Source organism: Balaenoptera physalus (genome assembly GCF_965194825.1).
Source record: "Balaenoptera physalus genome assembly, chromosome: X".
NCBI lineage: Eukaryota > Metazoa > Chordata > Mammalia > Artiodactyla > Balaenopteridae > Balaenoptera > Balaenoptera physalus.
Genome location: NC_138903.1, coordinates 124,210,549 through 124,235,462, shown reverse-complemented (window position 1 = coordinate 124,235,462; position 24,914 = coordinate 124,210,549). Strand labels below are relative to the sequence as shown.

The 24,914-nt window shown below is 41.0% G+C and overlaps 1 protein-coding gene across 1 annotated transcript; it reads left to right on the top strand.

The window, feature by feature from the left end:
• The first annotated feature begins 14,165 nt into the window (after positions 1 to 14,165).
• Positions 14,166 to 24,286, top strand: SLITRK4 (SLIT and NTRK like family member 4). Its single transcript, XM_082446117.1, has 2 exons — positions 14,166 to 14,287; positions 18,003 to 24,286. Exon 2 carries the CDS (start codon positions 18,053 to 18,055, stop codon positions 20,564 to 20,566), a length of 2,514 nt encoding a protein of 837 aa, XP_082302243.1. The 5' UTR covers positions 14,166 to 14,287; positions 18,003 to 18,052; the 3' UTR covers positions 20,567 to 24,286.
• The last annotated feature ends 628 nt before the right edge of the window (positions 24,287 to 24,914 follow it).

Below are 24,914 nucleotides of genomic sequence, written 5' to 3'. Positions count from 1 at the left end.
AATGAGGGCCAACGAGAGATCAGGCTCATGGATGAAGGTTCATTAACTAGAACAATAGGTGAGAAAAAATCACAATTTCCTTGAATACAGAACCAGTCTTAAAATATGGTTAGTTAATGGTTTTCAGGAAAACCATTCACTCAAGGCAGAGGCCAGAAACAGGGAAGACAGTGTAAGACTCTTGGATTTGGAGACTTCCCAAGAGAAATACAAGAAATGAAGGCAGGCAAGAAGCCACTTGCCTTAAACAAGGAAATCATAAAGGTAAACTTTAGGTGGCAGAGAGGGACATACTCAGAGATTATGCAAATAATCGCCAAGTATCATGATGGTGCGAACCTGAATTTATTTTGGACCAGGGTCTAAGCAGTTATGCCTAGCATCCAATGCCATGGGCTGCAGGTGTTTTTGCAAACAGTTCTGATTTCAAATTTTCTCTTAATGTCAGATTGGTGGGGACAATTTTTTTGTTTAAAGAAAACAGAGATACTATCCTAATCTAGCAAGAAATTAAGAAAACATAGACAAAGGACAATTACTGCAATTACTGAAAGTTGCCTGAGATCTATATAACCACCATCAGATGATTTCCTAAAACTGTAATCTCCAGGAGGGCGGGAACTGTTTGGTTCCACTTCTAAAATCTTAGTGCTATATGTATAACTGAGTCACTTTGCCGTACAGCAGAAATTAACACAACATTGTAAATCAACTATACTTCAATAAAATTAAAAAAAAATACCTTAAAACAAATCTTAGTGCTTAGCATACTTCCCAGCACAAAATAAGTGTTCAAAAATGATTTCTTAAATGAGTAAAGCAATGGTATTTCTGTTTGCCTCAATCTTTTCACAGATAGTGATTAACAGGAAAACACTTTAATTAAGAAGGACATTTAAGGGGACAAAAAAGAGAGAAACTGCTAAATCCTATTCTGCAGCCAGTCTGATAGTGAAGAGGACCCTCAGGGGCTATGACATATGGCAGAAATAAAAATGTGAGAGAAACACAAGGTAAAGTGTGAAGCCAGTATAAAGGAAAAAAGAAGAAAGTTTGGAGAGCTTGCCTGGACCAAAGGTATTTAACTTGTGGAAGGCCAGTGTAGTTCCCCTAAATTGGTCCATTATTGAATTGTCAAATGTACCTGTTGTCCTATAATCAATAGCCTGTTTTGTTACTATCACAAATGAAAGGTGAATGCAAGCTTGGAAATCACTATAATTACTTTGAATTTTCATTTAAAAAGTCCAACCAAAATCAATCTGCTGAGCTATCCACATTTTCCACCAGGCTGCCCAGGACAGTGTGTACAACTACCTACTAGTCTTTTCCATTGTGCCACTCTTCAGGATACAGCCCATGTTGCCTGCTGTGGCCATACCAGGCCAAGAGATCTGGAAGGCTGGCATCAGTAACAGTTGTAATTTAATAAACTATGATATTATTGAACAATGTACCAATGAAAGCTGCCTGCCACCCATAGTTTTTCCATCTCAAAAAAGTAATCCTGATTACCAAGGATAGTTTGGGTTGCTGAAGTAGAAAGGATTAGATTTGGAACTGCCTTCTTAGTCCTTCCATGCTGCCTCTTTTTTTTTTTTTTTTTTTTTTTAAGAAATTCACGTTCTTATTTATTTATTGAATGATTGATTGATTGCTGCATTGGGTCTTCGTTTCTGTGCGAGGGCTTTCTCTAGTTGTGGCAAGCAGGGACCACTCTTCATCGCGTTGCGCGGGCCTCTCACTATCGCGGCCTCTCCTGTTGCGGAGCACAGGCTCCAGACGCGCAGGCTCAGCAATTGTGGCCCACGGGTCCAGCCGCTCCGCGGCACGTGGGATCTTCCCAGACCAGGGCTCGAACCCGTGTCCCCTGCATTGGCAGGCAGATTCTCAACCACTGCGCCACCAGGGAAGCCCCCCATGCTGCCTCTTAATACATTCATGACCAACAGAAAAGCTTAATGGAAAACTAATGCAAACGGGGGGTGAGGGGCAGGACTAAGAATTCAAAGCCTTCAAGGATGAAAGTTTGGGGTTTGGGTTACTCTGTCAGGGAAAGAACAAAGCCTAGCTGAGTTCTGACTTAAAGGAAAGCAAATATGGAAGGGGCAGTGAAAGAAGGTAGTTATATTATTTACAGCCTCATGAAAGAAAAAATACTGGAGCAGCTATGCCAAGTTCCTCCTTCGCTTGTTGTTGTGTGTGTGTGTGTGTGTGTGTGTGTGTGTGTGTGTGTGTGTACATATATGTATATGTAATTATACATACAGTAGTTATCATACAATACATACTATATATGTATTTTATATATGTGTATATCTGTGTGTGCATGTGTGTATTCAATATTTTTTTCTGGTAGATATTGTTAGAGTCTCTACTCAGAGGTACATACATTTATCCTTCCGTGATCCAACCAGCACAGCAGTTTAGATCCCTCACTTGCTGTGATGTAATAGAAATAAACCTTTTCTTATTAAAAATTTTAACAAAATATTTTTCAGTATTTTCTAATATAATCAACATCTGTGTGTTTGGGGGCTGAATCAGAGTGCTAATTACCATGTAATTACACATCATATGTGTGTGTATATATATATATATACACATATATAAGATAATTTCACACCCAAACTTTCTCTTTTTCCTCTCTCCTCTTTTCTCCTTGTTATCTTCTATAAGGATTGTTGCTGGCAGTTAACTTTACAAGTTAGTCTTTAGATTTTGTAATATTTAGGTGAAATTAAAAGAGTATTTCATATCAGCTAGAGATGGACATCATGTCAGGGCTTTGCAGTGGGGGAAGGGAGATGTATCTTCATTTGGAGGAAGGAGAGAAAGCGTAGAGTTTTGTTGTATAAAAAGTTAATTATGTGTAGAAGGATGGATATGGATACTTAGTAACCGAAGAGTGGGCTCTCAGGTTCAAATACACGCTTCTATAGCTTCTATACACTCTCTGTGATGCTGGCTCTGGGACTCTGCAAAGCACATTTCTCCTTTGCTAGCTGGATCCCTGTGAAGTTTTGCCAATGGGGAGCTAGACAGAGTCTGTAAGTTTGGAGGAGAGACAAGGGACGTGGTCCTTCCTTATTACTCACCAATCCTGTAGGCAGTGCCCCCAACAGCTGCCCTTTACCCTGGCAGTAGCAGTAGGTTCCAGTCTCCAGTTTCTTTCAGTGTTTCCAAAACCGTTTTTCCTGTTCATTCATGATGACTATATTACAGTTACCTGCCTTAGAGAGTCATAGAAGAACATTTTAACACCTCGGACTGAGAACCAGGAGATCCAGGATTTTAAACATTGTTTATTTCTGTTCTTTCCTTGTTCCTAACTTATCAACTAATAGAACCTTAATCAAGTTAGCTCTAATCTGTTTCTTATATTATAAATGATGCTATTATGATGTCTTTCTTATAATCTACGAGAGTGTTGTAAGCATTAATTTGAAAATATCTGTGAATCTTCTTAGATATGAAAAAGAATTTTGAGCTAAGATTCAATATGGTTAAAAGAAATCATTTTCCATTTTAAACCTTTGGGAAAATACACAGGCTCCAATCCAGATGAATGACTAATAAACTGAAAATCAGTCAAATAATAATACAGAAGCAACAGCAGGGAAAATGTGTTCTTTTCTTCCCAAATAATTTTGTAAAGAAAAAAAATTAAACCTCACATAAATGGAATAGCCAAGGCAGATTTCAGTGTAAGATGCTGAACACCAAATGTTTGGGGATGGCTGCTCTTCTGGCTTTCCTTTCTCTTTCTTCCTTTTGGGGAGAGGGAGCCAGTGGGGATGGGGTGAGTTTTGTTTATGCAGTAAAGCAATGGAACTGAGGCAAAATCCTGACTCAAAATCAAGTTCTCATGGAATCTCAGTTCAAATTCAAATGCAACATTCCCTCAAGAATTGTATATGGGTGATGGACTGAGCAAAAGCACAAATTAAATACCATGTTAGAAAAAAGAATCCAAACAAACCAAAAAAAACGTGTAAAGTCTCTTGACGTCCATAAACAACAATTAGAAGGCAGCACTGTCATGCTGAGGTAGGAATCCCAAGGCTAAACTGCTTTAAGAAGTAAATCTACAGTCTGTTTTGACCTACTAAACAATCAAAAAATATAAAGGAATTCACTTTTCAGTCTTGGTAATTTCAGTAAGATTCCTCACTTTCTCGAAATATTTTTCAAATGACCTATTTAAATATTGTAGCACGATTTTTTTATATCAGTAAAAAAGAAAAAGTAATAATGTAAAACCAGACCCGCTTAGATTTAGGCTACTATTGCCAGTAACTCTTACATCCTAAGAAGTTGGGGGTTTGGGGTTGTTGCTTCTTGATCGCTACTCATATATATACTAAGTAGAAAAGACAGTTATCATATTTCACTCAGTTCCACTTGAGAAGTCAAGTCCCTACCATGCCTATATAATGTTCACACACCTGAAACCAACATGAGCTTCTCTTCCTTTTTATGTCACCGTTCCTGAATCTTTCATGTTTTGGACATCGAATTTGAAAAACTTCTTACTGTTTTGGTGTCCTATTTTATTTTGTTTCTTTTGGTTATATTGGTTATTTCAAGTTCTGGCCCTTCCAAATGATTTAATTTCTTATTTTATAGAACATTTCCTGTTAATGTCCTTTCCAAAGATGCCTGGCACATGGTAAATTTTGACTCTGTATTCTGGAGGAATACCAAAGTTTTGGACTGTGTCATCTCCAGAAGGACATACAAGTTGTTGACCTTGCCATTTGATTGAAGGCAATGTTCTGATTTTCTTAATTTCCTTGAATATGTGCCATGGAAGCCTACCATTACTGCCTTCAACTATAGTATTTCACAATGTTTAATAAAAACAAGAAATTTGGTAAAGTTTAAAAATGTGCCTTCAGTGGTTCAAGGGCATTTCCATTCAATACATTTTAGAATATTGTTTATTATAACATAGTCTCATCTGCTTTATTACTGAACTAAGAGAAGTTGGAGGACAGAGGCAGTGCCTTTCACCTTGCTGTTCAAAGCCTCATGTGTAATAGATATTCAATAAAGGCTTAAAATGAACTGAACTTGATGGTCGAGCAGATTATTTGCAGTCAGGCTATCTTGACTAAACTTCATATTTTCTTGAATTCATAGTTCTTGGACTCTGAAAGGAAAGGCAGTTTTTTATTCCTAGGACAGCTAGAGAAAAACATGCTAATTTGTTTTCAATATACATTTTGACTCATTCAACATGAAGCTACCAAATCAACAGTTGGGATGGCGATGGGAAGAGGGAGTGGTACAGGTTTGTTTTAACTTGGGAGAGCTTATGTCCATGTGGTATAAGAAGCAATGCGGCTCTCTGGGAAGGCTGAGGATTAAACTTGCCTTTTTCCAGAAAAGCTCTGAGTGTAAATGTGATTAATACAGAATTTACAGTCAGTGGGGAAGAGGGAAAATGTTTGGTTAAGAAAAGTAATTACTTGAAGTGGGTAATGATTTGAATGATGAAAAAACCTACTTCAGAGTTATGTGTAATTTATATATCATATGCTTCCTATGCTAAAATGTCATTTGTTTCTCCTTTATCCATTCTTCCCTTCTAGGCCAATCCATTCTTGCCACTAGTCTTAATAAATGATAAAAGCAGACTCTCTAATGAATTAGAGATACTTTACATAATAATATTTAATAATGAGCTGAAAACAGATGCCAAAGTATTTACCTTCTGATTTAACATCCACTTAATCACCAGTTCTTATAGAGTTTCCAATGTTTACCAAATTCAACTTCTTTTATAGCAAGACACCCCCCCTTTAAAAATTTCCCTTTTATAAAATCCTACAACTTTTTACAAACACTTATTAACAAAATAGAAGCTCTTGCCAGTATATTCAACTTCAAGTTTAAATGTCAGTGTTGACTTAGAGACATTCAACTTATGTTATAAGTCTTTGGGTTTGCAAGACATAACTGGCCAACTGATCAACACAAGTCTGACCATTCACCAAATTTTAAAATGGAAAATGGTATTTTCTCTACGTTGACCAGAAGCCCTCTTTAAGTGTACACAGAGGGGTAGGGATGGATGATCAGGGCCACACACAGGGATGCCCTAGCCATTTGTCACGTAGGACAGATTCTCAAGGACAAAATCAGAGTGACTATCAATGAGACCCTTCTCCTTTCAAGGCTCAGGAAACTCACATCTCCTGAAACACAGGCAGAGAAATGAGAGAAGTCATCATTATATGGTCCATTTGTAATTTTTTTTCGCATTGCTCTGAGGGCTGGGATCCTATAGTTTTGGTTTCCTGGATATTCTCTCATCCATAAAGATAATAAAAATGAAATTTTATAGAATAGCTTCAACTATAAGTAGAAGTAAAATGCCCAACAACTTCTAATGTTTTTTACATTAGAATATTTTTACTATAGGGAGCTACAAATAAAATCCAGATAATATAAGTTAGAGTTCATTTCTAGCAATGAATATTCTGAGAAAAGTCAATTAATAGTAGCTCAGATACATGCATATGGATACTGTAACTGTCAGAATAGTTATTGGATGACTGAGTTTGAATTAATTACATAATTTATCACACTAGGATGATCTTGGATATAAATGCATCATATCTTGTCAGATCTGACTTTCTTTTCTCTAAAAACAACATATGCCACTCTTATGACAAAATAATCATATGGATAGAAGAATGCTAGTTCTTCAAGTCATTATGTTTCTAAAAATACATGTTTTCTATAGATAAAATGATAAAATTAGTGCCCCTAAGTCACTTGAACTTTTTTTTTTTGGCACATATGTTACAAAGAATGCTACAAATAACATCATACAAATAGCAACTATATAAACTTTGGTTCCTTTTCCCCCTTTTCTTTCTCCCTTTCTGTTTGTTTTCCCAAACAGATATTCAGTGACAGGTTTCAGGAAAAAAAATATTTTTAATATTCTCTCCAGGGCCATAATGAGGAACTCTGTTGAAATAATGATACTTCCCACTTCTTGTGGGTCTAGAGTCCAGAAGATGAGATTATACACTAGGCAAGCAAGATTCTTCAAAATAATGATGGTGTTTATAACACAGCTCTACAGAGGTTGTTGTTGAAATTAACATTTAGAAACTAATAATAGGGGGCTTCCCTGGTGGCGCAGTGGTTAAGAATCCTCCTGCTAATGCAGGGGACACGGGTTTGAGCCCTGGTCTGGGAAGATCCCACATGCCACGGAGCCACTAAGCTCGTGCACCACAACTACTGAGCCTGCGCTCTAGAGCCCATGAGCCACAACTACTGAAGCCGGCGCGCCTAGAGCTCGTGCTCCGCAACAAGAGAAGCCACCACAATGTGAGAAGCCCTCACAATGCAACGAAGAGTAGCCCCCGCTCGCCGCAACTAAAGAAAGCCTGCACACAGCAACGAAGACCCAATGCAGCCAAAAATTAATTAATTAATAAAAAATAAATAAATAGATAAAAACTAATAATAAATGAAATTAGAAGAGTAACTAAAGGATGCCAGGAAGTGTAAGCACCCATGGATTTATTTTTAAATAATGGTTTCTAGCTTTTGAAATAATTAAAAATAAGCAAAACAAACGATCGCATCACTCTCTTCTACTCATCATCCTTAGACTCAGGTAGGAAACGAATATACAGTTTGCATTCTTTGCTTTTTGTATATGTAGAAGTTTATTCTACTTGTGAATAGAAGGAAATGATAATTCTGTGTGTCAGAAAGTTACCATTCTAGGTGTTTTGTAACATTATCTTAGTTAATCCTCATAAAACCCAGGGAGATTGAGTCTGTCATACCCATTTTACAGAGGAGACAATGAATTCTCAGAAAAGTTAACTTCCCTAAATCATAGAACTATTAAATAGTGAAGCAAGAATTTCACCCAATCCCATGTGGTTCCGAATTTCACATTCTTTAAAATCCTGATAGGTTTCATTTTATGTTTCTTTTACAAAACAGTAAAGATCTCAAAAATTCTGTAAGTAATTTTCTAGGTGATTCACTGAAGCTTTGACCCTCAGAGAGCTCCTCATCACTGGGTGTATTCAAGCAATGAGTGTTCATCTGACAAAGATTTCTGCTTTGACTGAGAGTGGTTAAACCGTAAGCATTTTAAGGTCCCTTTAACCCCTGAAACTCTATGCTTAACAACAACCCTATGCCCATAACAGATCAAGCAGGAATTCTCTGTGATGACAAGTTTTCCTATACCGTGATCCCTTGGCATGTGACTGAGGACAGTTCTCTCATGTAGGCCTTCGTGGGTAGACATTATTCAATCTGAGTCAGGTCAGGGAAATGGAAGCTCCAATTTTGAACTGAAAAAGAAGGTAACCAATCACAGATACATGACACTGGCTTACACAGATGTTCTGCTTTCCTGACTCACCCTTTGAGCCTCAGAAAGGGCTACGTTTTATTTTTGATATAGTAATTGGGATACAGTCACACCATCACTCATCTCTTCATATTATGTCTTTTTTCCCTTGTTTTATGCCCCTGTTGGCCCCATGTTTGGAATTATCCAGAAGGAATCTCTAAAATAAAAGAGGAGGGTCTGGAAACAAGATCAATTTTGAAGGAAGGTTTTAAGTTTACATTTCTAAGGAAAACGAATACTCTTATAAAAGTACTGGGGAAAAAAAAAGATTGTCAATATTTTTGCAAAATAAAAAAAAAGGTTTGCCGGCTGGGGACAGTACTCTGGTTCCCCAAATAGAATTGAGCATGGTAAAAATGGAAGGATTCTCATCACCTTTCTGTCTTTCTGACAAAGCTTTGGTTGGTGTTATGGAACTTGTACAGCCCATAGGAGTAATTCTCACAGTAGATTGTTTGGCTATTAACCTCCTACTTTTTATTTCACAGTCTTTATTATCTTCAGTTGTCTGAGGGCAGTTGAGCTTGTTTCTGGGCCCTAATCTTTGACAGTGAGTGAGAAAGATGAGATTTCTTTAAATTAGAGAATACTCAGAAAGAAAATGGGTAAACAGAACAGCTGCTATTATATCAGCATCTGTGACTTAGAAAAATGATATTCTAGAGAATATAGGTGGTACCAGGGAGCCAAACGAACAGGTACTGTACTCATTAGAAGCCCACATTACAAAGATCCTTCAAAACAGCGTACTTTTTTTTTTGTTAATCCTCCAGAAAAAAACCTGTGAATGGGATATGATGTGAAAGATCAGCCAATGCCTAGAGTACTCAGACTTTAATACATTAACAGCTGACACCTTAGGTTTTTAAAAAACAAAACAAAACACAGGTTACCAGCTGTAATTTAAAGAGGTAGCCTGGGCAAAATGGAAGGTCAGGTTAATCTAATCTAATCAGTTAATCAACTAATCTCACCTCTTCCAATTCACTGTGTGCCCTATCAGATAACAGTTCTTTTGTCTTTAATGATGGAATAAGCTTAGGGACGAACACTACTGCTTTGCATGGCTCCATTGGACAGTAGCAAAGGCAACTGTCTGTAATAAGGAACCATTGAGACACTATCACAGGTCCAGAATCAACTCAGGTATGAAATCTGAAAGAGCAGGATGGATGAAACAAGCCTGTGATTGGCAAAGGGTAAAATCAGCTGATTTGAGACCCTGTTGTGCACAATTGATGTCAAGTGTTTTTCATGTCCTTTATTGGTTTATTCTACTGTTGAGTATTAATACTTTGATACTTGCAAACATTTATGTCCCAAGGGTTTCCCTTTGGGGAAAAAATCAATTATGCTTTCAAAATTAAAAGTGCTTTGATCCCTCTGTGGACAAGGAAGTGTGAAGTATCAGGAAGACCTCAAAGACCTGGGTCAAATCTTGACTGTCACTTACTACTGTGTGACCTAGGCCAAATTAATTAACTTCCCTGAACCTCATTTTTTAAAGAAGAAGAATCTCTCCCTTGTAGTATGATTCAGAGAACTAAATGAAATAATGTTTGGAGGCAACGTAGCTTAGAAGAAGAGGGACTCTATAGTAGCTACTCTGATATGGATTAGATTATGATCTGAAAGCTACCATTCAGCTCCTAAATTCTATAAAGTTTGCAAAATTGAGCAATTAGTACAAGGTTTCTCAAAGTGTATGTGATCCAAAAAAAAAAAAAAAAGGATTCCATTGTCAAATAAGTTTGAGAAATGCTACATGCTCTACCCCTTTTCCCTTGTAAGTCAGAATTCGTTTTTAATTGAATTTGCTGAGAAATTCCAAAGTTAAAAGAATTGTTTAGCTTTATTGAATCAAGGGTCTTCTAAACTTAGTTGATCACAGAAATGTCTCTTTCCAGAAGATTTATTAACATCCTAAGAACTTTCTTGTATTCCACTTAGAGAAATGCTAAGTTCACAATTTTTTTTTAACTGCCAGAGTATAAATACATTTTCGAAATTAGGATACACCGAATGATCTGTTGATACCTGGACACCAAAATGAAAGCTCATTTGATTTTTTTTTTTTAGCTCATTTGATTTTAAATAGCAGCAGGACAAGGCAGAATAAATGAGGAAAACAATGAAAATGAAAGACTACTGACCAGGGCCAAGTTTTATTGGTGTTATAATCACTTTTGGTTGGAAGTGTTTGATTGACTAAAATTGCCTTTGGAATTAAGGATAGCCAGGAGCTTGGTGAAGTTTCTGGTGCAGTTGTTTATTTGCCCTGAAGGAGGGAGACACGGTATATCAGCATAGTCCTATAGCTCCAGTTACATTCTTTGCAAAGCCAAGATTAAGTACGGTGGAACGTTTGTAGAAAAACTATGAGGCGATTACAAATCTGTCTCACAATATTCGCATTCATATATTTTGGGAAGAACATCAACTTTGTTTTTCTTTCAGATTGCCATAAATAGTACTGGAGTTTTCTTAAAACTTTACTTATATATTTGCTTCCTTTTGAAGCTAGAAATTTCCCTTAGTTTGCTATTGTTCTCTACGGATATCAAGTGTAGTTCTAGGACACAGTAAAGAGACTGCAGGGCTAACGGACCGGGTTTTTTAAATTATTTTGAAAGCAAAAGAAGCAGAAGGCATGGAAGCTGTTACTTCTATGTTATTCTTATGAGGATCCCCTTTATCATTTTTAAACAGCAAACTATTTTTTATTAAAGCATTCATTTTAATAAGCTGGATATTAATCACTAAGTTCCTAGTGCTATTATTGATTGTAATTTATTGATGTTCTAGTTGTACTTGTTTTCAGATTTCTGTCTCCATACCTATATGAAAAAGAACATTCCACAGTTATTGCAGTCAAATATAGTCAACTCTCAGAACAGTTTCTAAAGTTAAATAAAGATAGACATTTAAGTCATCTGATATTTACTGTCCAAATCTGGCCTTTTCAGCTATCACAGTACTTGGAATGTGCATTACACTTTCAGGTAAAATATTTTTGCTCATTCTATTGAATCTTGTTAACATTTATAGTAAAGGACAAACAATTCCCCTATCCTGATAAAATATATTATAGCTTCCCGAATCCTTTGCAGTTAGAATAAATGCCAACCTGTTTTGGTATCCATTACCACTTTCAAATTGCATTATACGAAATAATGCAAATGTGAGTTCTTAATTAGCAGGATCTGTTTTGTTCAAATGTACAGCAGTAGAGGGATTTTTCAACATACTGCAGCTGCTACCTATGGAGCAAACAAATTTCACCTTACTAAGACGAGCTGTACAAGTACATACGTTGTTATGGATGGATCCTTTAGTGTTTCCTTAAGCCATGTTATTTCATGATAGATTTTACTATTGAATACAGGAAATTTTACCATTGCTGCCCACTCGATTTCTGCTTCTAGGTTGTTTTTAAAAGAGAAGAAGATGAAAATTTTAAGGGCAATGAGGAGTGGGGGGGGGGAGAAAGGGTTCTTCATGAAAGATGCAATATTTACCAAGGTCATAAAGAAATATGCCTATATATCCATATCTATTTAAATATTCACTTAAATATTGTACGTACATCTCTGTATACATGCCATGCCCAGCAAACATTTGCATGAATATATCCTGAAGGCAGCCCCCATGAAATGACAAAAATGAAAAAACTGAAACATATATGAATAGATCTTACTGATACTATAGAAGGTAGGACGGTATCCACAAATGCTGTAATAAATCCTTTGCTCGTTGGATTTTTTGGTCTAGATTTGAGGCCTTTAAACATCAACCAATTATGGTAAATGTTTAACTGTAGGAGTTCAGGAAGACAGCCAAATTCTGGTTTCAAAGCTATTGCTAGTTTTAAAGAGTTTTTCATTTTTAAGCAAAAGCATTTCTGGGTACGGGGTACACCGTATTGTGGCTGGAGCTACTGCAATCTGAATAAGTGGATTAGGCAGAACATAGGTCCTGAAGAAACGGACCCTGCAGTATTAGCTGAAATGTCCTGGGGAAATACTTCCCATTTATAACTTAGCTCTCTTTACTTTGTGTCTGTTTATTCCCACAGACACAAAGTAAAGAGAGAGAGTTTTCTTAGCCGAGCACCTACGAAAACAGCAAGGTTGGGGGAAGGGGAGGAAACGACCGTCTTAGCCTTTGTGGTTAGGAAAGCCAGGTGTTTGAAATACACACGAGGGCCAACCCCCTACTCCACCCCACCCCCCCCCACAGGTACATCTGCTTGCTTACTAGGCTTATTAACTGAATGACCTATCTGCACGAAACTGGTTTAAATGTTCGCCATTCCTCAGGATATCCCTACCCTCCTGTGGAAGCATTAACAAATGGGGCCTGGACAGCCCACACGCTGGATTTGCAACCTCTGGATATTTGAGATTCAACTGCTAAAGCCTCTTTGGTAGAGACATGACAATGACGGGGCTACTGAAGTGACTTTTCTTAGTCCGTTTCATCTCCTTTTCTGTCTCCCCGAGGTATCCCGTAGGTCTCTTTCCTTTTGCTCCTCCCAGACCCTTCCTCGCAGCCCCAAAACTCCAAACCTTGTCCCCCTTCCCTAAGGTCTCTCATTCACCGCCACCCTCCCGAACCAAAGTCCCCTCCCGGTCACCACCAAAGCCCGGAGAAGTGGAACGCTCACAATGCCTCCCTTATAGGGCTTGAGCTGGGAACTGGGCATGCTCAGTAGCCAAAGCAGATTTTTTTTTTCTTCTTCTTCTTCTTTTGGTCGCAAGTGCGGCATCTCTCAGTCCCACACCTCTCTTTCCTATATCCCTGTCCCCTCTCCCCACCCCCAGCCTCTTAATCAACCACGCTTAACCCGTTCCACACCGAAGGCTCGCAGAGTCCTGAGGTGCAGAGAATTAACCCGTCTCCTAAACCCACTAAATAGTCTCACTTTGGGCTTAAGCTTCACACTTTTGCCTTAAAGCCCCCAGCCCCTTACTCGCAGACAGGTAGGAGGAGTGCGAACGCTACTGGCTCCCAGGAAACTGGTCCCAAGAAGGCTCCATCCAGGATCGCCCTTTACCGAAGAAGTATTCCCGGAGCCCTCTGTTCTGCGGGGGTGACAATTAGCCAAAGGTACCGTACCCGTGATACAAAGCCCAAGTGCGATTGTTGCCTTGAATGTCATTGTTGTAGACTCACCCCCCTCAATCCTGGAATTATTCAATTCCGCGTAGACTCGACGCCCCTATCTACCTCCCTCGACCCCCCTTCCCCCAGGCTCTCCGCTGTTTCTTTGGCTTTGCCGGGGTTCTTGGTTGCTCTCTCAAAGGAACGCCCCGGGTGTGTGTGTGTGTGTGTGTGTGTGTGCGCGCGCCTTGGTTCTTAGGAGACTGGGGGAGGAGAAACGACTCGACTGTGCGTGTAGAGACTGGGGTCTCTACGCGGGAGGAAAGGGGTCGCTCCTCCCTAGGGGGTGTTTTAGGCAAAAGGAGGGGGGATGCCGGGAGGAAAGTGCGCTGTCTTTCCCGATGTGTGGGTAGAAGAGGAATCAAGTGGGGGTGTCTGGATGGGGGACTGGGGGAGGCCTCGGGAATGTGCTGGGGTCGAGGTGCATGAGTGTCGGGAGGTAGGTTTGCGTGTGTGCCCGAGGGGGAGGCGGGGGCGGGGAATCAGCGCTTGTATGTAAAGGTGCAGCCCGTGTGCGAGGGGCTGGGTGCGCGCGCGGTGTCTGGCCGGGGGCGCGCGCGCGCGCCGCTGCCCGCCTGCTCGCCTGCGAGGGCTGCTCTTTGGGTTTGACGGGCAAGCGGGCGCGGAGGAGCTCGAGGTCGAATCACATATAGACCGTTGCGGAAACTGCAGCGCGGATCGCGGCGCGGAGGGCCCTGCTAGAGCCGCCGGGGTCCGGAGGTGGGTGAATTTCCAGCGGGGGCTGCGGGAGCTGCACCGACACGCGCGGCCTCTTCCCCCAGCTCAGCCCGGCAGCGCGCGCGTGTGTGTGTGAGTGTGTGTGTGTGTGTGTGTGTGTGTGTGTGTGTGTGTGTGTGTGTTGTGCGGGCGCGTGCACGTGGAGGGGGGCAGGTAGCTTATTATTTTTAGTTTGGGTCGTGTTGGTTTGGGGCGAGCTGAGTGGCCAAAGCGGCTGTAGTGGCTACCTCCCGCCTCCCGCGCGCCCTGCTTGCCTGCCCACGGCGCGGTCGCAAGTCCCTGAGGACCAAAAGAATCTGGTGTCCTTAGCATCGCTGCCCCCCGGGCGGCCGGGGCGACAGGGAAAGTGTCCTGTCTAGGGTGATAAGGGCTGTCGGGGCCGCTGCGCTGGGCTGGGCTCTGTTTTCTGCGTCCCCCTCGCAGGCACTCTAGGCGAACGTAGATCTGGGGCTCCAGGCAGTGGCCCGCGAGCTGGTCGGAGACTGCTGGCACCCGGCAAGACAGGGAATACGAGAGAGGCCGGTGGGTAACTCATAAAACCCTGCAAAGCCGGGCAAGCGCTGGCAGCGCGACTTTGCAAGATGCCCGAATGTTGAGCTGATTTCTGGCTTAGTGACAGCAGCATTATGTGGCTGGCCGGCGTTGGGGGAAGGGTAGGGGTGGGCGCGCAAGGGGGAGCCTGGGCCGCCGCTCTCGGCCACGGAGCCGCAGGGTCACTCTGCCTGTGACAAGCGGGCCAGTGACGCCCCAGTGGCCATCACCCTCGTGGCCTGAGCCGGCCACCTCTTCCCCCTCAACCACCGCACGCCCGGGTCTATTAGAGGCCGACGGAAACTCCGGCAGCTGCCCCTTGTGGGGCTGGAGCGCGCGGAGAAATGTGTGCGCAGCGGGGCTGAAGGCCCCCGCGACATCCCGAGCGGTCCCCGCCTCCGCTGCCCGGCTCACGAGGCTGCCGCTCGGGCTCGGGACCCGGGAGGGGGCTGCGTGCCGGCTCCGGGCACCGAGATGCGGCAAAACATTGCGGTACGGGCCATCGCCGGAGGCCCCTCCAGCCGCGTCGCTGCCGGCCCGAGGTAGCGCACAGGGGGAGGCGGGGACCGCGTCTCTCCGCGAAGCCCCCCACGCGCGCCCTAGGCGGGAGGGCGTAGGTTTCCCGTGCCGGCTCCGGGGAAGCCACCTCGGCCCACCCTCACCGGCCGTCGGCCCCCTGCAGGTCGGGTCCCTCCGCGCGGAAGCGGAGCGCCAGGCGCCGCGCTCGGGTGGATGCCGGATTTGTGGTAAGGCCAGGTTTGTGCAGTCCTGGCCGGCCGTGGGAGCCGGGCGTCTTGCGCGCCACAGAGAGCGAGAGACCGAGAGGTGGATAGGGAGACGGGCCGCCGTGGTCACCCCGAGAGATGGCTTTTGGTACTCAACTCATACTTTGTGGGTTTGCTTTTTTCTTTTTGCCTTCCCCCCCTCCCCCGATTTTAAAATGTACATGTTTTAGTGGTACCATGTGAATATGATGTTTCTTTCGCTTCATTCATTGCCCCTTTCCCTTCTGGGGGACTCCCTGCTCCTTGCTCTGTTTCTTCCTCTCTCCGCTTCCCCTTGGTCTCTTGTCCTTTCAGTCCCTCTTCCCCTCTCTCCTTGGCGGATCGACTCCCCCTCTCCCTCGCTTCGTCCTCCAGCTGCCTGCGGCTTCTGTTTCATGCGAGCTGCATTTGGGAACTTCTAGCTCGTCCTTGCGCTTTTTTCCCCCCTTGCTACTTAAAGTAGAAATGACGAGGAGGAGGGCAGCTCCTTATGCAATTTCGGATCTGTTGATGCTCCTTGTTCTTGGGTTTTGTACTGAATTCAGGTATCCAGGTGTTTGGTTTGGTTTGGTTGCTTCTGAATTTCTTTGCGCGGGGCGGGGGGAGGGGGGAGGGCGGGGGTAGTAACAAGAAAAGACTCTAATGAACCAGAGTAGCTGTTGAAAACCAGATCTGTAGGAAGGCCAAAGAGCAATTGAAATTTTGATTTTACAATGAAAGTTAGTTTGAATGATGTCATACTTTAAAATTATGACTTCTTTCTGCACTGCCAATCAAGCTATCACTGTGAATTGGGGAAATGCACGTCTATGTGACAGCCAAGGAGCATCTCGGCAGTGCTGGCTGTATACCGAACCAAACTACTCAAAATGCAAATCTTCCTGGGTAGTGGCTAACGAATTGTCTACCTTGAGGCATGTTCGGTTTTATCACTAGCTGATTCCTCGTGGGCAAAATAAACAAAGGAGTTTCTGAGTGACACTTCTCTCTTTGTATCATTCCCTCATTGTGTGTTCCTGGGTAATTTATTTATTTAATTAATATTTGGTGGTAACCATATTGAAATTGCGGCCAGCTTCCCATTCCAGATGGAAAACACTCACACGGCTAAAACTGCATCAGTAAAATGCACAGTGCTTGCTGTTCCTTTTAATCTTTTCCATGAAGCATCGCATGTATTTGTATATGCATGCAGTATGGAAGGAATTGGCAGCCACGGGTTAATTTGCTAAGCATGAAACTCCACTAAGTGATTCTTGATTTGTTTGTAGACAGGGACAGGGGGTGGTCATATTGGGAGGGGGGTGTTTGGGAACTGATGATTTTAGGGCAAACATTGGCTGTGCTAAATGTATCTGGCGCTGCAGATAAAGCCACCCAGGGATTGTAGTGTGTGAACTCCTCTTCATCAGCAGTGGCGGTCTGTGGTCCAAGTGAAGGAGATCAGCATCTGAGCCAAGCGTTAGTCGGACCTGGGTTCAAAATGGCACACAGAGGAATGGGAGAGGGCCAGGGAAGCAGGAGAGCCAGTTTTGGGGGGTGGGAAGGCTGTCTGGACATCAGCTAGGCAGTGCAGGGGCAAGCAGGTTTCTCTCCTGCTTTCGGGGACCCAAAGACAAAAGGCATTTCTTCCCCCTGCTTGGGAAATGACTGACAGGAAGCTAGATACCGTTTATTTACCTGAAACTCAAATTTGGCCGTCTTCTACTTGGTTATTTTTCTGGAACCTCACAGGGTCATCTGTGGGCCTTTTTTGTTTTTTGGTTTTTTTTGCGGTGTAGAGCAGTGTACAGGAGTGAACTGATTCATGGCAATGTGCTCACCTCTGGCTGAAGCTCAGACAAGTATCTTTCTAGGGTTTCTTCCATCTTGATCTTTTGACTGTCCCCTCTACAGGCACCCAGTCCTCCCATCGCCATCCTTCATGGAACCCAGGGCCCTAATATCTTCTCTGCCTGGCTTCTTACCAAGCTGAAGCCTAGAGAGTAGACTTTTACAAATTGAAATTCCTTTGTGGTGCTATAGTTGATGTTCTGCGATCAGTCATTTGAGTCGCCAATAGGAAGCTTAAGGTCTGGATTCAAGGGTGAAATTTGGTGGTCCAAGTAAAAAAAAAACGATTTTCAGGTTGTTCAGGTTTAAGCCTGATCAGCAATCTTTTTTTCCTGTTGTTTGTTTTGTGTTCTGCACATGTAAGATTTGCATAAACTACAGGCATGGAAATAAAATGTATGGTATTTTTGGTGGTTCTTGTTTGACTGAGTGAGAATACTTGGAGTTTTGGGTGCCTTAAAAATACAAAGCTAATTATTATAGCCATGTGTTCGCTATGGTATGATTTAAGCACAAATTCTTCTTCAAGTAATGATCATTGAAAACAATGTTTTCTTTTTATTTTTTAGATTATTTCTCTTTATTCAGAAGCGTAAAGTTGTTTGCTGATTGCAAGAAGATGTTTCTTTGGCTCTTTCTGATTTTGTCAGCCCTGATTTCTTCAACAAATGCAGATTCTGACATATCGGTGGAAATTTGCAATGTGTGTTCCTGCGTGTCAGTTGAGAATGTGCTATATGTCAACTGTGAGAAGGTTTCAGTCTACAGGCCAAATCAGCTGAAACCCCCTTGGTCCAATTTTTATCACCTCAATTTCCAAAACAATTTTTTAAATATCCTCTACCCAAATACATTCTTGAATTTTTCACACGCAGTATCCCTGCAGCTGGGAAATAATAAACTGCAGAACATTGAGGGAGGAGCCTTCCTTGGTCTCAGTGCATTAAAGCAGTTGCACTTGAACAACAATGAATTAAAGATTCTCCGAGCTGACACTTTCCTTGGCATTGAGAACTTGGAGTATCTCCAGGCTGACTACAATTTAATCAAGTATATTGAACGCGGAGCTTTCAATAAGCTCCACAAACTGAAAGTTCTCATTCTTAATGACAATCTGATTTCCTTCCTTCCTGATAATATTTTCCGATTCGCATCTTTGACCCATCTGGATATACGAGGGAACAGAATCCAGAAGCTCTCCTATATCGGAGTTCTGGAACACATAGGCCGTGTCGTCGAATTACAACTAGAAGATAACCCTTGGAACTGTAGCTGTGATTTGTTGCCTTTAAAAGCTTGGCTGGAGAATATGCCATATAACATTTACATAGGAGAAGCTATCTGTGAAACGCCCAGTGACTTATACGGAAGGCTTTTAAAAGAAACCAACAAACAAGAATTATGCCCCATGGGCACAGGCAGTGATTTTGACGTGCGAGTCCTCCCTCCGTCTCAGCTGGAAAATGGCTACACCACTCCCAACGGTCACACCACCCAAACGTCCTTACACAGGTTGGTGACCAAACCACCGAAAACGACAAATCCATCCAAGATCTCTGGAATCGTGGCAGGCAAAGCCCTCTCCAACCGCAATCTCAGCCAGATTGTCTCTTACCAAACCAGGGTGCCTCCTCTTACACCTTGCCCAGCACCTTGCTTCTGCAAAACCCATCCTTCAGATCTGGGACTGAGTGTCAACTGCCAAGAGAAAAACATCCAGTCCATGTCTGAACTGATACCGAAACCTTTAAATGCCAAGAAGTTGCACGTCAACGGCAACAGCATCAAAGATGTGGACATCTCCGACTTCACCGAGTTCGAAGGACTCGACCTGCTTCATTTAGGCAGCAATCAGATTACTGTGATCAAGGGAGACATATTCCGCAATCTCACGAATTTACGCAGGCTGTATCTCAACGGCAATCAGATCGAAAGACTCTATCCCGAAATATTTTCAGGCCTTCATAACCTGCAGTATCTGTATTTGGAATACAACTTGATTAAGGAAATCTTAGCGGGCACCTTTGACTCGATGCCAAACTTGCAGCTCCTGTACTTAAATAATAATCTCTTAAAGAGCCTGCCCGTGTACATTTTCTCAGGAGCACCCCTTGCTAGACTGAACCTGAGGAACAACAAGTTCATGTACCTGCCTGTCAGCGGGGTCCTGGATCAGCTGCAGTCTCTTACGCAGATCGACTTGGAGGGCAACCCATGGGACTGCACTTGTGACTTGGTGGCATTAAAGCTGTGGCTGGAGAAGCTGAAAGACGGGATTGTCATGAAAGAACTGAAGTGTGAGACACCCGTGCAGTTTGCCAACATCGAACTGAAGTCCCTCAAAAATGAAATCTTATGTCCCAAGCTCTTAAACAAGCCATCGGCACCCTTCACAAGCCCTGCACCTGCCGTTACATTCACCACCCCGCTGGGGCCCATTCGCAGTCCTCCCGGTGGTCCAGTGCCTCTGTCGATTTTAATCCTCAGCATCTTAGTGGTCCTCATCTTAACTGTGTTTGTTGCTTTCTGCCTTCTTGTTTTCGTGCTGAGACGAAACAAGAAGCCCACGGTGAAGCACGAAGGCCTGGGGAACCCCGAGTGCGGCTCCGTGCAGCTGCAGCTGAGAAAACACGACCACAAAACCAACAAAAAAGACGGACTGGGCACAGAAGCTTTCATTCCGCAAACCATAGAGCAGATGAGCAAGAGCCACACGTGTGGCTTGAAAGAATCCGAAACCGGGTTTATGTTTTCCGATCCTCCAGGCCAGAAAGTCATGATGAGAAATGTCCCCGACAAGGAGAAAGATGTACTGCATGTGGATACCAGGAAGAGACTGAGCACCATCGATGAGCTGGATGAATTATTCCCGAGCAGGGATTCCAATGTGTTTATTCAGAATTTTCTCGAAAGCAAAAAGGAGTACAATAGCATAGGCGTCAGTGGCTTTGAGATCCGCTATCCTGAAAAACAAGACAAAAAAAACAAGAAGTCACTGATAGGCGGCAACCACAGTAAAATTGTTGTGGAGCAAAGGAAGAGCAGCGAGTATTTTGAACTGAAGGCAAAACTCCAGAGTTCCCCCGACTACCTACAGGTCCTTGAGGAGCAGACAGCTTTGAACAAGATCTAGGTCATGCAATCTTACTTCCTACAGAGGACATTTATTTAATGATGAAAGTGCCTTTTGTTGACTTCTAACTTCCAAATACTATATTATCAATAGGCATAGAGGCAGGTGTTTCCAAGGGTGTCTCATTAACTGTAGCTGCAAAGATGTGTCCCGTAGAAGAGAATTCCCTTAATAGATTTTACTACATAAAACCTATACTGTGGAGTCCTGTGGGGATACTGCAAACTCTATTGCCAAAGGGATGCTTTATATACATAATTCACTGAATTTAACCTCAAGAGGCAAATCTGTTTTGTACCCCAATGCAAAACCTTCGTCTCTGTGCTCTGTAAAGCAAACTCAAGAAAACCGTACCAGTGTTTGTACCTCAGCTGGGTCCTTCATCTTGCACGTAGATTCAGTTGGTGGAACTGGAATATTCCTTTTGATTTGTGGCATTGTAACAACTCTGTGTAAAGATTCTCTGAAAAGTTAAAAAAAAAAAAAAAAAGCATGCCAAGAGAGAACATTCGATAGTATTTGTAAATCGGTAAACTTTACGGCCTGCATCTTGAAACTGCTGGATTTATAATGTTAAATTGTGCAAATATTTGTTTAAAATATACCATGCATTACATAACTATAAAATAAATTTGAACACTTTAAGCATTACCTGTCTAGACATAAAACCTAAAAGAGAAAAAAAAAATCAACGTGAGTTACCTAGCATTTGTGGTGATCTGAAGAAATACGTGATGTTTATCAGAATTAAACATGGCTCAAATTCAACTAATATTAGAGTTTGTTCTCAGTTATGTGAAATACCCACAATCCTTTAAAGGTTGTCCAAAATTAGCAAAGTGCTTACCGTGTGAGCGCACCCAAAGCTATTTTTGTAACATAATTCATATTTATGAAGTACTTTGTATACTAAATAGGAAAATATGTACTCCTTAATCTGTATTTAATATGCCTGACTTGTTTTCCTGATCACAGGGAATTTATCAATAAGTATACATTTAGACAGCAAAAATATACCAAACTGAAACTGAAGCTTATGTGTACAGAAATATTCTGGACATTGTGATCAGGTATCATTTAAAAACAAAACAAAACAAAAAAACACACAAAAAACAAAAGTACAAAAAAACAGTTCTGTGCTATTCTTGAGAATTTAGCATATTATCTTCAGATTTGTTACCAACTGTGCATTTTAAAATAGGTTCCTTTGTTTTATAGACTGTGTGTGGGGCAGTTGTCATTTGCCATCGCTTGTCTTGCTTTTCAGGATTCTATGAACTGAATTCAAATAGTTTTCACTACAAATATTTAAAAAATTAATGAGTAAGGTTAATAGTTATATCTTGTATGCATCAGTATCCTGTTCTTTCATCATTCTGACTACTATCAGATAATCAAGTAGAACAGTAAACATCATGGTAATCGTGGCTATCAAAGCCACACTGTAAAATGCTTTCATTGGTCTCAGATGAGTTCACAGTCTGCAAGTACAAATGATATGCCACTGTGTTTGCTTGTGCTGTTAACTTCTAAGTCAAAATTGGTCAAAGGAAGGAAGCACTTGATCATGGGAGATATTTTAATATTTTTAGGTTCTCCTGATTAGCAAAGGAACATCCTGAAACACACTGCCTTCTTGGCCTGCCTGCATATGTATATTTTTCCTGCTCCATGTCTTTATAATTACTGTATTGATCAGTAAGGTGACCAAGAAGGTAAACGTAGGCCTTCTTCATGAATTTCAAGCGGCACGTGTTTTGGTGCAGCTTCTAAAATGATATTATGGTTAACGTCGTAACAGCAGTCCCTTTATTAATGACTAATTCCAGGGCTTTATGTGTTTGTTGCAAGATAAAAAACAAACAAACAAACAACTTGGCATTCTTGGAGGTGTGTGTGTGTGTGTTTGGGTGTACATGCATACATATAGATAATTTGGAGATTTTTGTTAAATAGCAAAATAAATTGTCTCCATATGTATGTGCTGGTGCTCTTAAAACTTTAATGTGTAATTTTAATTTTCATGACAATGTCTGTGAAAACTTTATATGAATATTAAAAATAAATAAACAAATACTTGCTTTCTGATCTTGACAGAAAAGACATGAAGATGTGTGCCCAACAGCCTGTTTGCTTCTACAATTTCATAAGAACTTTTAATATGCCGTTACCATGCTCGCATGCATCCATGGATTAAAGGGCTCCTAATGCATACTGACAGGATAAAGACGGGAAAGCTGCAAAGAAAGTTTTCGTTTATTCTGTCAATAAAGTATGGATTGAGGAATCTTAAGTAGGTGCTTATGGGAGGAACCGCAAAGCTCTATCCATGATCTGGGGATGATAGGTCATTGGGATGATGGCTTTTATTCAGTGTGGTGATGCTTTGAAGAGGTTTCAATGGCGAGAGTACCTGCCTCCGTCTCAAAGCTTGCTGTAGCGTATTGGCTATCTCATACTCTTCTTCTGAAAGGTATAAATGTTCACCTTTTCCAAAAAAAAAAAATAATAATAATTTAAATGTATGTGGTTCTTTGGAGGTTCTAATTGTAAGTGAATGACAGTAACAAATCCTTGGTTAAGGCTGATCTATTTTCCTTAACTGAAGTCATTGTGCCTACCTTATACAATGTATATGAATTTACACCTGTCTCTCATTAGTTCTACTTGTGCATTTTATGATAATGTAGTTAGGCATAAGTTTTGAGTTGAGTACAAGAGCAGTTAAAATACTGTTATCTACATTGTGTTGGTTTCAACTATAACCTTGATGTTAGTTTAACCCCTTGAGGAATGATCTATATGTCGGTACAGCATTTTTAGTGGAATTTGATTCAAATCTAGAAAATCCAAGAAGAGCTCATTTCTAATGTGGTCTGACACATCATGGGCTTCTTGGCATTGTATCATGTGTTTGGACTCTGTTAGAATGGTGGCAAAGGCAATTAGATCCTTTGAAATCAGTGAAGAGGTGGAGATAATATCTTATGTCCATGGAATATAAATCAAGTTTTAAATTATTTTTTTATGAAATCAATAAAGATGATTCCATTCTTTAAAAGGAAATCTTTGTGTAATTTTATGAGAAAGCAGCTATTAGAATATGGTGATTCAAGTCTATAAGTCAATTTATATTCTATATTTAGTTTTCCATTCTGAATGATAAAGTGAATAAATATATTAATAGGAAAATCATTTCAAGACCAGCTTTCTTTCGTTGATTTTAAAAAACACTTAATTTCTTTAAGCCATAAGGATGCATACATTATACAGGGCATGGCCTCATGAGTAACGTCAACAGGTGTTGCAGAAATAACAACACATCTAGAAATGTATGGCAGTAATATTAATCTATGATATCTTTTGCATGATTTGTACATTGACATTGTATGAAATGAGCACAGTGAGTTTTTTTTTTTGTTGTTGTTATTGTCGCATCCAAAGAGCTGGGGAGAAAATATATTAAGAATGTATTTATAATCACTATTTTGAAATAAAGTAAAGAAAATACATTGTATTGTTTTTACCCTGATTTGATTATTAGTATTTAGGTTAGTTTATAAGACAAAAATCAAGTAATGCTATAAAAGCTAATGTAAATCACAGAAAGGAACTGTTTTAATGACTTTTGTTTGCTTTTAATAACATCAAGGTATTAGAGAGTCTTTATTAAATGCCATTTTTATGAAAGTATTAATAAAATTGTTTGCTACAATGGTATTTCTGAAGCAACACTTTGTTAAATATATTTATCTTTCCACTATTTTTCAGAAGAAATAAAGCAGTACCCAAATTGATCTTTACACCCAGATTTGAGGGTAAGACACAGAGCTTTAGAATACTGTTTGTATTAAACTTAATTGCTAAATCTATGTTAAGAGATGTTTTCCTTTCGAACATCTTTGCAATTTGTATTCCTTTCCACTGGCAGCCTCTTTGGAGAAGAGCCAAACAGTGCCAAGATCAACATGCTTTGATTCTTCCCCATTCCCATGAATCAGTTGGAATCTGATATAACTGCAGATAAGCAAATATTAATATTCAATCTTAACTATTTAAATACTTTTAGAAAACTTCAGGTCCTCTATAATCCACGGCCAGCTTGATTGGTTACAGTTAATTACCCATTTCTGGGGTTGACTGTGATTTTTATTTGGTTCTTTCAAAGATGACCAAAATCATCAATCCATCATTTGGTTGAGAAAAATGAACTAATCGCATTATGGTTAATTTGAAGGCAGGAAAAATTATAAACAGGCCAATAAAGTGGACTTAAGGCATGTTTTCTTATGGGAAGAGATGGAAAGACAGAGGGAAACAGAGAGAGAACATAAATTAACATTGCTGT

Excerpts from the sequence above, each read along its gene's own strand:
- SLITRK4 (XM_082446117.1), top strand. The coding sequence starts at position 18,053 with ATGTTTCTTTGGCTCTTTCTGATTTTGTCAGCCCTGATTTCTTCAACA.